Raw genomic sequence first — 13,506 nt, forward strand, 5'->3', positions numbered from 1 at the left:
GTCTCTGCTAAGGTGCTTTCTCATCTGTAAAACAGGAATCAGATTGGCCCCTACAATCCCAGTTATGGGACCATATAGGTATGCTGCTTGGTACAGGGACTGGCACATAGTATATGGTCAATAAATGAAAGCCACTCTTACTATCACTGGTACTAATATCAACAGTAGCAGGGGTGTCAGTCAGATATTAAAATTCTGTCAGGAATAACCCTCAATCTACTCTCCAGGCTGTCTCTCACCCTCAGCCCTTACAGTTCCAGGAACAGGGACAAAACATTCTTAAATTCATATCTTCGGTAGGATTAACATGCCTGACTGCTTTTTGAAGAGGTATATAAGAATGCATTCTGAGGTCAGAAAAGGTGCTGGCTTGTCAGCCTTCTAAGATGTAGAAACTTCTGTTCCTTCTTTGTTGCCATAGAAAATTCAGGGTTGATAAGCCACTTACAAAGCCAGCTATTTAAATAGTCTTCAATGTGGAGCCTGCTCGGGAAAGCTATGCTTTAATTATTGTTGAAGGTGATGATGGTGATGATGCTGATGGTGGTGGTGATGCCTTCCTAACCCCCTAGTGAGCTTAAGTCTACTATAAAAATAGAAGAAGAACATAGGGGTAGATTTCCCAGCAAGAGGAGGAAGAAGGGGAGGAGGAGAAGGACTCCTAACAACGATGATGATAATAATAATAATAATTAATACTCTTATTAGCTAAAAGTTATTGCATATTTCCTCTACACCAGGCACGGTTCTCAGCACTTTACACTCCTATCTCATTGAATCCTTACAAGAACAACTCTTTTAGGTAAGTACTCTTATTGTCTTCGATTCATAGATGATTAAATGGAGGGTCAAAGAGGTTAAGTGACTTGCCCAAGGTCACAGAAGCACTAAGTGGTAAGGTGAATTTTATAAGCTGGGTCAGGTAGAGAACAAAGGTGAGATTCTTACAACTGCCTGATTCAACATACGTGTGTGTGTGTGCTTGTGTGTGTATGTATGTGTGTGCTTGTGTGTTTGTGTGTATGTGTGGGTGTGTATCTGTTAAGAAGAGAAGGACAGTTTTCCCAGGACAACAGTTTAACCCAATAAGAGGACCAAGCCTGCAAAAAATCAATCCCAGAAAACGGAGCCAGAGATACATTCAGATGCCTCCTTGTTTCTGCCAAGGAGAACATTCCACGCTGAGCAGGCAGCCGACTGGTACTGGTACCCAGCTCTGTCACTGCCAAGGCCAATATCACCCCTGATGGAATCTCCAACCTTTCATCCTCAAAGCAGACACCGGTGCCTCACCTTCCTCACAAACTCGATTTGGTCAACAAACAAAAAATAAACTAGATTTTATTTTACTAATTCTATTCCTAATTATAAAGAGAATTCATCTTCATCACAAGAAGATGGAAAATATTCAAATACACAAAGAAATTTTAAATGCTCACAATTCCCACCACTATTATTATTGTGTTACACATCCTGGGTTTTTTTCCCTCTGAGCATGAATGAATGCTGTTGTTATTTAGTAAAACTGAGATGCTGGTGGGCATGCTTCTTGTAACCTGTTCTTTCACTCATAATGGATCTTGAAATCTTCTTCAAATCGTCTTCACAAATGTGGTTTTTAATGGCAAAGTGATATTGCTCTGTCTGGGCAGATGTTAATTTATTTTCCCCAACTCCATATTGTATAATAAGGCTGTCTCCAGTTTTGTATGATTAAAAAAACACGATAAAAAAACCAATCATGATGAACATCCCAGAAAATAAATATTTATGCACACCCCAGATTATGACCTTAGGACCGATTCCTTAAAGCAGAATAGTCCAATTAAATGATTGGCACCTTTTTAAGGCTTTTGATCTGTTTTACTAAAGTCTCCTCCCAAAGAGTTTATCTATCTTCATTCCAGCCAGGAGTTTATGAAATTTCCTATTTCCTCATTAGCAACATGTATTATTCTTATTTTTTTGGCCATGCCAGGCAGCTTGTGGGATCCTAGTTCCCCGACCAGGGATTGAACCCGGGCCCTCGGCAGTGAAAGCTCCATGTCCTAATCACTGGACCACCAGGGAATTCCCTGTATTATTATTTTTAAAATATGGATTTGCTGAATCAATGAATAAAAAGTTTTATGTAACTTGCATTTCATGGATCAATGTCTTTCTTTTTAAGTGTTTATTGAGCACGTACTGTGTTAGGTACTTAACTGGACATTTCCAGAGATATTATCTCATTTAAACCTCATAACAGTCCTTTGAAGCAGGTGAAATAGCTCCTTTTAGTGACCAAGGAAGCTAAGGCTTGGACAAACTTAGGTTCCATGCTGAGCTCTGCCACACACCAGCTGTGTGATGTTATGGGTGTTCCCAACCTCTCTGAGCTCAAGAATACTAATGATCAGAGTCTCTGATGGCTCTGGTGATCCTCTGCCCCACAATTTTGAGTCCCGCACTTGCATACTCAGTGTTGGGCAACGCAGCCAAAAGAATGCTATAACACTCCTCTCCCAAGTATTATACAAAGAAGCCTACTGGCTCACAAATCCAGTCTGCCATATGCAGCTGTGGGAACTGGGAAAGATCTCAACACCATTAGTAGGTCCTCAACAAGTAAGGGTGTCTATCTGTCACACAGGCTTGGACTCCAACACATGCTTGTTGAACAAATGAATGAATGCAGACTCAGTGATTACTACCCATTCATGAATCTGTTATCTCATTTCTCCATCACCATTTCTGCCTCAGGACCTTTGCACAAGCTGTTCCCTCTGCCTGAGATGTTTCCCTCCCAACTTTTCACCTGGCTAATTCCTACTCATCACTCAGGACTCAGTTCCTCTAACCCAGGTTAGGACTCCCTGTCTTATCTCTTTATGACATCATGAATGCTGCTTTCATAGTTCTCCCCGCCTTTGCAATCCTTTAATTACGCAGATGATTACCTAAGGGCTGTTTTTCTCAGTAAACCATAAGCTCCAGGAGGACACAACCTCTATCACTGTGTCCTCAGTAATTATCACATGTCCAGTCCAGAGCAAACATCCACTAAACATATTATAGAAATACAGTAATTTGTGTTGTGCCTTTTGACATCTAAACGACGAAAAAACCACATGAATCTTTGGATATGACATCCTTAAACCTACCAATTCCCTGAAAAGCTCCTTTATTACCACTGTCTGGAACACAAAGAGGTCAACCTGCATCTGTTATGGAAGGACAGTGTCCCTTTTTTGATTTATGAAACTTGCTGTGGACATGCTTTTAATGATTTTTCCTATGAGGCAATTGTTTGAGTGCTGGGGATGGGGACGTGAATTCTGTATTCTTACGATGCTCTTGAGAGAGAGTAAGACTGCCTATCTTGTAGAGTTGGTAAATTAGTTTAGAAGTTAATTTTTTCGAAGATTTTTTTTAACCCATCAAAGTATGTATCTGTTTAGAGTATAGTCAGAACTCATCCAGTGAAACTTTCCTCATTCATTCTCTGTGGGGACAGGAAGGCCATTGACCTAGTTTCTCCATTGTACTTGAAAGAAGCTGAATTGTCATTTCTGTATAATTAATTCACACTTCCTGGGAGTTCTTTGCCTAGGAAAAGTCCAGGGGGACCTGATGAAGTGAACCATTTGGAATTAACAAGCCAGTTGTTCCTGTTTTAAGGGGATGTGACATATTCAATGGTTCTAGATCATTTGAAAGGTGTGGGAGCTGAAATTATAAAAATAGGAAAAAAATTGCAGCACTGATTTACTTACCAATTTGCTGCTCTGTTCTGCCCTACACGTGTTAGATGGGACAAACTCACACATCCTAAATTCGTGGGTTTTAAGTAAATATCCATTGAAGGTCTGTAAAGCTGCCTATATTGGGACCTCCAAAACCCTTGATTGCAGTAAATTAACTCAAAGAAGGAGATCCTTCAGGAAACCAAGGATTAGGTGTTACGTATAGTATGGCCGATATCATTTTTTGATCAGCTGGGATTCCTGATGATTTTTCCTTTCCGATGCCAACCCAAATTCAGTTAAAACAAATATCTCCATTCCAGAGACCTAAACCAGTGGGTAAACGTACTCAGCTCCATTACACTCAAGTACAGGATTCCAAATACCCCTGAGAACAACCAGAGAAAGCAGTTTCCTCCACCAAATTTCCTCTCAAATCAGTCCGTCGAAAGAACAGGGGAGAAAAAATGGGTGTTCAAGTCCCTGTACTTTTGTAAGCACATGGTATTTATTAGGCATTAACTGGCACACAAATATACGAAACGAGTACTTAATTCTCACCCCCCCCCGCCTTAGCAACATAAAAAGACATAATCGAATAGACACTCACATGACAGACACACGCCCTCACGTACTTGAACATACGCAGTCTCACATATTACCCTGTTCTCTTTATTAGGGTCAGTTAAAAACAAAACAAAACAAAACTTTTTTAATCAAGAAAGCAAAGCACATTTGAAAGAAAAAAAAAAAAACAAAAAACGCAAACTTGGTTTTGAGTATCAATAAAATTAAAAGCTTTTGGCCAGCTCCCATGCTGGATTTCATTTCAGGTTATTACTTAATTAGAACTCCTATTTATAAATAAATAGTACCAGTAAAATATTACATCTGAAGAACCCTGCAATAACATTTTACTTACACACTTTTTTTAATACTGTTTTCGGCTTTCAATAACCACAGTTTTGGCCTGCATTTGGTGCTGGTGTGATGTCTCTGGAGAAGACTCCTCAATAAGCACGTCTGGCTGCTTCTTTAGGATGGTGGCTTTTGCCTTTGTATCCAGATTGGGTCGGCAGTGATGGAGGTTTGGAAGCTGGGGGCTGGCTTTGTTTTCTTATCAGGACGAATATTTATTTTGGCTTTTTCACAGCTCTTGTCAGCACAGAGCTTGCGCCTTGCTTATCGCAGTTCTGCCCGCATGTAAACCGGGGCTTTTTAAGTTTTTCAAAGCAAGCTTTCCGGTCGGGAAGCTATAGGCCACGTTTTAGCAGGCGGGAAAAACACGGAGCCGGGAAGACAGGGAGGGCCGAGGAAGATAGGATGCCAGATGGAGTCTGGCGTTACCCTGACTCCACTGGTTGGTAGCAGGCGAAACTGGACTTCGTGAGGATGGGGAAGGGAGGACAAAATCGGAGACACCACATGGCAGAGGTAGGTAATTTCTTAGTCAAGGCGGAGGGTTGCGGATTTAGGTTTGGGGGTGGAGGAGTATTTGAGGGCAACCCCACAAATACATATTTTGAAACGTACTTGCCTCAGACCTCCCCCACAATAAGGGACTGGGTCCCGTTAAGAAAATGGAAAGAAAAAAAAATATATTATTATTTATTATATAACAACGTCAACATTAACACCAAGACAGGGAAGGACTCTTAACTATGCATGAGGATCAAACACTCCAGGAGTCAGGACTTTCTGGAGACCAAAAGAAAAGAAATCAAGGAGGGCATCTGGAGGTGGTGTGAATGTGGCCGGTTGATGAGTGTGGTGGGGGGGGGGCGGAGACTCATCTCCTCTTGTCGGTTTTTTAAGTTTTGAGACAAAACAAAGTCACATTTTTTGAATTGTGGTTTCAAGCGACTGATTACATCAGTGTTGGGGCAGGGTGGGGGGTTCTCAAGTGCAGACGTGAACATGGGGTGAAATGAGACATCTCGTCCGTGGGGTTCTCCCTGCGACTGTCCCTCTCCCTCTTTCCCCTCCCTCTGGAAATGGCAGTGAAGGAGTAGGCCTCGCCTTAGCTGCTGTCATTCCACTCTGGAACCATGCCGACTCCGTGCACGGCCGAGTGGTACTGATGCGGGGACAGGGTCCTTGGCACGCCGTGAGAGTATAGGAACTCCGACGCCTGAAGGCTGCCGGGGGACTGGAGGCCAGTCTGAGGCCCACACTGCCTGACCACAGGCTGGTGGGCCATGGAGGTCTGGTGCTGGAACATTCCCTCTCCGAGCTGCGGGGAGCCGTGGTTCGCCATGCCAGCCAGCCGGGGGACCAGGGGCCCCGAGGTGAAGTGGGCAGAGAAGTGTTGATAGGGTAGCCTGTCCATGGGCTGCACGGTGGTGACCGTGCAGCTGCTGTATGAGGACATGCTGGGCCAGGCGTTGCAGCTAATGTCCTCCAGGCTGGGCACGGGCTCGCTGGGCGGCACAGAGCTGGCATACATGCAGGCCTGCCGCTGGGCTGACTCTGTCCTATAGGAGGCACCCAGGCCCTGCTGCTGGGGGTAGCCGGAGCGGTAGAACGGGTCCTCTTCACTGGGCGACGTCTCCATGTAGGGCTTCTTATAGGGATGGTCTGTGGTGGAACATTCTTCATCTGCTGAGACAGGAGGACAGACACCCGTGAGGCCAGGATCAGCCACCCCATAGCTCAAGGCAGAGACAGCCATTTGGCCCAAGGATGGAAGAATTAAGTCCGGAAGATGGTTAGCTCCAACCTCCATTCTGATAAAAAGGGGGTGGACTGTCACGGCTAAGACTTTGGGCTACAGAGTTCTAAGCAAACAGTTTGACCTTTCCAAGCTCAGTTTCCTTTTTTTTTTTTTTTTAAATAATTTTCAGTATATTCCCTCAATAGAACATTAATGCAATCATTAGAAAAGATGTTTTGTATAGTTTCTAGCAACCTGGGGAAATTGAGCTCAGTTTCTTCATCTGTAAAATGGAAAGGGTCATGACAGCACCTTCTAGAAAGGGAAGTGTTGACAATGAAATGGGAAAATATAGATTAAATACTTAGTCCAGAGCTTGGTACAAGGGAACACTCAATAAATCACAATTATTATTATTATCTTCCATCCTCCCCAGCATGTGAACTTCATGAAGGCAAGACATGGTCTGGATTACCCATCACTGTATTCCCAGAACCTGGGACGTACCTAGTAACAAAAATAATAACAACAGCATCAACAATAACAGTAAAAACACATACGGCATTTACTCTGCCTGGCACTGTTCTGAGTACTCTCCATGAGGTCACCCGTTTAATCTTCTCAACAACCCCATGAGGTGGGTTCTCTCAGTATCCTCACTTTACAGATGAAAGGAGACACACAGAGGTCAAGAAACGTGCCCAAGGTCTTATATGGCTGATAAACAGTGGAGCTAAGGTTAGAATCCTAGGAATCTCGTGACAAAATTCCTGTTCTTCCATGCCATGCTAGACAGAAAGACACGCAGCAAATACTTGTGCAACGGATGGAACAGTGGATGGACAAGTGGATAAATGGATGGGAGCCCGAATGAATCCCCAAATCCTTTCCTGATACCTTATGTGAACAAGGACCCAGTTACGATCTGTTGAGTTGGTACCAATTAACGTGTCGCTGTTTCATCGCTGAACAAGTCACTTCCCTTCTGTAAGCACTCATTAATCCCTAGTGGAGAGCAGTAGAGAGAGTTCTGTCTCTGAAAGAGGGTCTTCCTTAACCACTTTGAGGTCACTGACCCCTCTGGGGACTAACAAAAGAGCTGGGTTCTTTTCTCTCCTAGAAAAATAAACTGAAACACGAAGTTTTGAGAAGTGTATGTATAGACCAAAGCGATGCACACAACTTCAGGGGGCTCAAGGACTCCCTAAAATGCAGACCTCAGGTTAAGAAACTTAGACATGCATGAGTCTGAATCCGGCTCTTTTACTTAATGTCGGTTTGACACTAGCAAGGCATCTGCCATCTCTGGGACTCATTTTTATCACCTTTGAATCAGAGTTAGCAATACTTACCTCACTGGGCAGCTAAGGAATAAAATCGAGCATGTAAATGTCCTGATATCCATCACCAAGGGCAGCTCTTGTTACCAGGGTAACACCATCTGTGTCATGGCAGACCTCGTCTGTAATAACACACCTCCAGGTGTTTCCTTCAAGGGAAGCAATACTTGGGAGTTTCTACCAAGATGTAAACCTCACACAGATTCATTCCTTGGCTGGAATTTTACTCCCCAAACTGGAGATTTTTCTTTCCTCACTTCCAATCTCTTTCTAATGAATAACGTTAAGAAATATGCCTGGTCTTCCCTGGTGGCGCAGTGGTTAAGAATCCGCCTGCCAATGCAGGGGACACAGGTTCGAGCCCTAGTCCGGGAAAATCCCACATGCCGCAGAGCAACTCAGCCCGTGCGCCACAACTACTGAGCCTGCGCTCTAGAGCCCACGAGCCACAACTACTGAAGCCCTTGCACCACAACTACTGAAGCCCACGTGCCTAGAGCCCATGCTCCACAACAAGAGAAGCCACCACAATGAGAAGCCTGCGCACCGCAACGAAGAGTAGCCCCCGCTCGCCGCAACTAGAGAAAGCTCGCGTGCAGCAATGAAGACCCAATGCGGCCTAAAATAAATAAATAAATAAATTTATTTTTAAAAAAAAAGAAAAGAAATATGCCTGAGTTTGGCAAGTATGAAGAAAAATGAAACACTGGGACAATCCCACAACTGTCACCACTGTGATGGTTGACGGCATGTGGGCAGGATGCAGGACTAAATAAGGGAAGAAAGAAGAGCTATGATTTATTGAGCACCTACTAAGTGACCTGACTCTAATCTCCTAGAGTCATTCCTCAAGGTGGCTGCTCTCCCTCTCATCTCTTAGAGGCAAAAACTGAAGCTCAGAGAAGTGACTTGCTCAAGGCCATGCAGCTGGGAAGGAGCAGGGGCTGGAATCAAAGCTGGGTCTGCTTCACCTTGCCGACCACACCTTGCCTCCAAGCTCTCTCGATTTCTACTACGCAACGCCACTCACTCAAGTCATCCAACAGATACTGACTGAGCCCCTACCAAGTGCCAGGTGCTGGTCAACTGGTAGTTGCGGTCCTGCTCGGCACGCACACATCCTTGGCCCCTCTCCATCCTCCCCCGCACAGGGGCAGGACCTGTAAGGGCAGGAGGCTGACACTGTGTGAAGAGCAGGTGGTCCTTGGATGTAAAGCTCCAAGTCAGTCATCCTCCCCACAGGAAGCCCTATGGCTTCACAGTGGACTATAAACCAACAGGTGTGGGTTCCACCAAACACCTCTACTGGCATCATTCTCCGAGTGATACCCCCAGGTAAGTCAAAAATCTCCCCAAATAACACATATCTACACGAAGGTTGTACCCACCTAACTTATTTTTAGCTAGACTCTTTCTGGGACACATCTGGGACCCATAGGATGCCCAAACATTGGTCCAAAAAAAAAAAAAAGTGAAAAATGCAGTCATCACTCTTCCAGGTGTTCTAGCTACATGATGCCAACCACCCAGATGTTTGAAGACATCCAGATGAGCAAGTGTCCACATTCTTTCACTTTTCAACCGGGCGTTTTGGGGGCGTCTTAAAGACACTGCTTCTCTCGACTTATTTCTTTTTTTTTGTCCTGGCCACCTCCTCCCTTGATTCCTTCCCTCCATTCTTCCTTCCACCCGCCCCCCAAGATCCATAAATCTGAATGTTCCCATTGTTGCTGGAATCATAACCTTTGGGTTTTCCATTTAACCAGGGCGTTCCCCTTTTCAATAATAGAAAGTACAGCTGCAGGGTACCCTTGGCAAGAGGAAAAAAAAAAAAAAAACAAGGCAAACTAACCATTCCCGAGTTTCTGATCCCCTTCCAGACTGGTTACAAGTAAAAAAGGAAGAATAATATGAAAAAGGCCAGAGCACATTTTGGAAAATCGTAAAATTACACATTCCAATCCTTAATACCCCGAAGATCTGATGCAGAGTCCTAAGAAAAACTCAATGCTGGCTTATTGATGGAAACAGGACGTGAGCATTCTCCAGTGCCTCTTGGTCCGCATCACACTGTAAAGAAATTCCAAAGCCAGGATCCAAATTTCACGTCGGTCGTGATAAATGCTTGGGATGTAATCTCTGTGTTTATTTTCGTGATGGTTTGGTTCCTATCTTTTTATTGGGAGCCTGATAGCTGATCAACAGCAAAGACCTCTGTCCCAGCTGAGTCCTGTTTCTCTTCCACGGTTGGGGAATGGGCTGTAGTCAAGGGTCAAGTCCTCAATCAGATGAGTCCACGGCTTGGTTTCAGAAAGTTGCGTAAGGGTGGTCAATTATATTGATGTAATGTCCAGAACCCCGAGGAGCATCTTGGACAATAGTAAACCTCTTCCTGATTCTGACCACTGGTCACCACATAGCAGTGTGAAAACCCCTGATGCCTTGCGTGTTTCCAGAGGCTGTCGATTCTGGATAAAGTGACTTTAATGATGAATCCAGGACACAGATCTCAGGGCACGGTTATGTCTCTGACTCACTGGCTACGTGACCTTGGGTGAACCACTGGACCATTCCAGTCTCAGTTCTTGTTTGTACGTGGGGATAAGACCTAAATTTCATGTAGGAATTGAGATAGTAACAGTGCAATCTAGTTTCTATCTTCCTTGTACCTAAAGTAAGTATTCAAATCCTATCTGCCCAAGTAATGTGGGTCGACTCTGTTTTCCCTCTTGGAAGATTGGAGAGATGGCTCTGTGAAGGTCATCCAATACTTGAAGGTGTTTGGGTGGATTCCAGAGCTAGAAAACTCACAGAGCTGCTTTCAAATCACTGATGCCATTGAGTAAATATTGTCACCATTCCCAAATGGGTCACTTCCCTTGCTGATGGAGTTCATTCAGACGAAAGACCGTGGTGGAGTCTTCACAGACAGAGACCCTGGAGGTAGAGCAGTGAGCACCCACTCCTTAGCTGAGTGACCTTCAGCAAGTCAGAAGTAGGACTCTAATTCAGGCCTTTGGACTCCTTAAACAGTGCTCCTTCTGCTAGACGGCCCCAACCTTTCAGCCTTCATGCAACCCACTGTGTTCAGAGAGTAAGACAAGGTGGTAACCTTGACACTTATGGATGGATGGATGGATGATGGACAGATGGATGGATGGATTTGTGTGTGTGTTTGTCCTCACGCTGTTAGCTCTTAGCTTTGAAGTGAAAAGAACTGGGATGGTACTGTGGGAAGATCCTAGACTGGGAATCAGAGGACTCCAGTTCAGATCTCAGCCACTATCTGAAGCCATGAAATGTACTGACTTGCTTACTACCTGTCTCCCCCAGTGAGAATACAAGTTTCCTGGGATCAGAGACCTTTTCCATCTTGCTCTCCCCTTGTCCTCAGCACACAGCACAGTGCCCAGTACAAAGTAAGTGTACCGTTAACATTTACTTGATGAACGCATCCCAGATCGGCCACTCACCAGCCACATAACCTTGGGAATCCAAGCTCCTAGTCCTCTATTTTCCCCCCTGCAAAATGGGGATGGGAGGGCATCTCCCATGGCTCAAAGATTGCAGTGAGGATCCAGTGAAGAAAAGGAGGTAGAATCGCTCTACAAACTACGGAGACTGAGAAGATGCAAAAACCCTTTACTATATCCAATTCCCTCTCCATACCAGTGCAGAAAATGGCTTTGCTAAAATCTTTATTTGGGTTGCCTTTGGTTTCTAATTGTGGGGAGGGTAGTCAGGGTGGGTAGGGGAAAGAAAGACAGACAAGTGCTCTCCCAGGCCCTGGGGTCCTGGATTTGATTGAGTGGCATTGATAAAAGACCTTCCCAGCTTTTTTGGCTCCAACCATCGGGAGAGATAGTTTGGAGACAGCTGGGTCCAAACACAAGGGGCCCTCTGGCCGGCCTGGCCCTTTGACATTTCATTGGGGCTGCCTCCTGGGCTGGTTGGAAAGGAGACAGACAATGAGGGGAAGTCAGATAGTGGGGCAGTCAGGGGCCGGGGTCGGGGGAAGCCACCCATGGAGTTATCACTTAACGGGAGTCCCAAACTGGAAGGAAACCTCGGCTGATTCCTTATCACTTTACAATGGAGGCTGATGATGAATTGCTTTTTGTCGTCTCCGAGGCAGGCAGGCAGGACAGACCGAGCTTGGCTGGAATGTTCTCTGTCCCTGGGAGCTCCCTTTTGGGGGGTGGAGGGAGGTGAGAAGGGCAGAGGTTTCTGCAGAGGTGAACAGAGCCCTGCACCCCGAGTGCACAGACCTCAGTATGTATGAATTTGGGGCGGAGCGGCTCACTAGCTGGGTGACTCTGGGCAAGTTTCTCAATCTCTCTGAGCCTCAGTGCCCGCATCCGTGAATGAGGGGCAATTCTTCACCTTGTTATCTTCAACCAGTCACGAGGTCCTGACTCTCCCGACATCGCCAGCTCTTCTCCGCACACCCTGGCCTGAGCCACCGTCATCTCACACCTCAGAGCCTGCAACAGCCTCTGAACGGGGCCCTGGCATCAGTTCTATCACAGCAAAGTGACTGCCTCAAAACATAACCTGAATCCTGCCACTCGGGGGTTCAAACCCCTCCAATGGCCGCCCATCGGTGTTAGGCTAAAATCCGAACCCCCCAAAATGGCTCACAAGGGCCGGTGCCGTGCTAGTCTCTGCCTTCCTCGGCAGCCTTCCCTCCCATCACCTTCCCCTGCTCTGTGCTCCAACCACCCTGGCCTTCTGTCCCCTGCCCCAGTGGGAGCGGGCTCCCCATCTTCCGAGGGGCTGCACGCATGCTCTTCTCAACACCTGGACACCCACTCGACTCCCCAATCTCCTATCCAACTCCCACTCTCCGCAGACCTCAGCTGAAATTCTTCCCTGACGCCCTACCCTAGTCCAATCGATACCCCACTTTGCTTTTTGTTAACACTTTCCGTATCTCCGTGATAGCATTCGAGCATTCGATCACCACTGTCATCAAACAAATCTATGGTGAGTCGTTTCATGTGTGAGCTGCCTGCAACCGTGTGAGTTTCCCAAGGGCAGCGCTAGCTCACGTTCCACAGAGGACTTAACGGGTACCAGGCACTGTTTTAGGTGCTCTACCTGGATTATCTCATTTCATCTCCTAACAACCCTGCAGGGTAGGTGCTACTGTCATCCCCATTCTGCAGAAAAGGTAGTTGAGAAAGCTGAAGCAACTGACCCATGGCCACACTGCTGGAAAGTGTCAGAGCTGCTGGAACATACTGCAACGGACCAGCCACTGACTCAAGCTTCCCCAGGGGCCACCTCAAGTTGATCCCAAGTTCACTCGAGGACAACACCCCACGCAAACCAAGTGCTCACATCACCCAAAGAGGTTCATCAGGCTTGCATTCAAAGCCTGCACCCTGCATCCTCCAGGAGCGGATTTACAAGGACGCTGCTGTAAATACTGAACTCAAAACAGCGCCCTGATTCTCTGTAACTTCCTCCTCTTCTGCTGGTCTGGCATTAATTTAATCAAAAGAACTCTTTAATTCAAACCTGGTGAGCTCTTAATCAGCATGTTTGACCCAGCCTCAAGAGCAGATCTCTGGTGGACGATGAAATTTGGAGACCGTAGCCCATAAGCAAAGGTAATGGAGGCAGATAGGGCGGTGGTTCAGGGCCCAGGCAGAGTCTGCAGACCAGGCTTGGGTTCAAATGCTGCCTTCAAGAACCATTAGCTCACAATTTTCCCTCTGTGGGCCTCAGTTTCCCCGTTTGTAAAGTGGGTTAATAAGAGTCCCTACTTACTAACGTTCTTGAA

At 45.9% G+C, this 13,506-nt stretch overlaps 1 protein-coding gene across 2 annotated transcripts in view; it reads right to left on the reverse strand.

Annotated features, from left to right (window-relative positions):
• Positions 1-481: 481 nt before the first annotated feature.
• TBX5 (T-box transcription factor 5) overlaps positions 482-13,506 on the reverse strand; it is a 50,425-nt gene continuing 37,400 nt past the window's right edge. For both annotated transcript variants that reach the window (XM_082355728.1, XM_082355729.1), the window contains exon 9: positions 482-6,323. In XM_082355728.1, the coding sequence (XP_082211854.1) occupies positions 5,746-6,323 (578 nt within the window). In that variant the 3' untranslated portion in view covers positions 482-5,745. The remainder of the gene's footprint in view (positions 6,324-13,506) is intronic.

Source organism: Balaenoptera borealis, assembly GCF_965194805.1.
Source record: "Balaenoptera borealis genome assembly, chromosome: 14".
Classification (NCBI taxonomy): domain Eukaryota; kingdom Metazoa; phylum Chordata; class Mammalia; order Artiodactyla; family Balaenopteridae; genus Balaenoptera; species Balaenoptera borealis.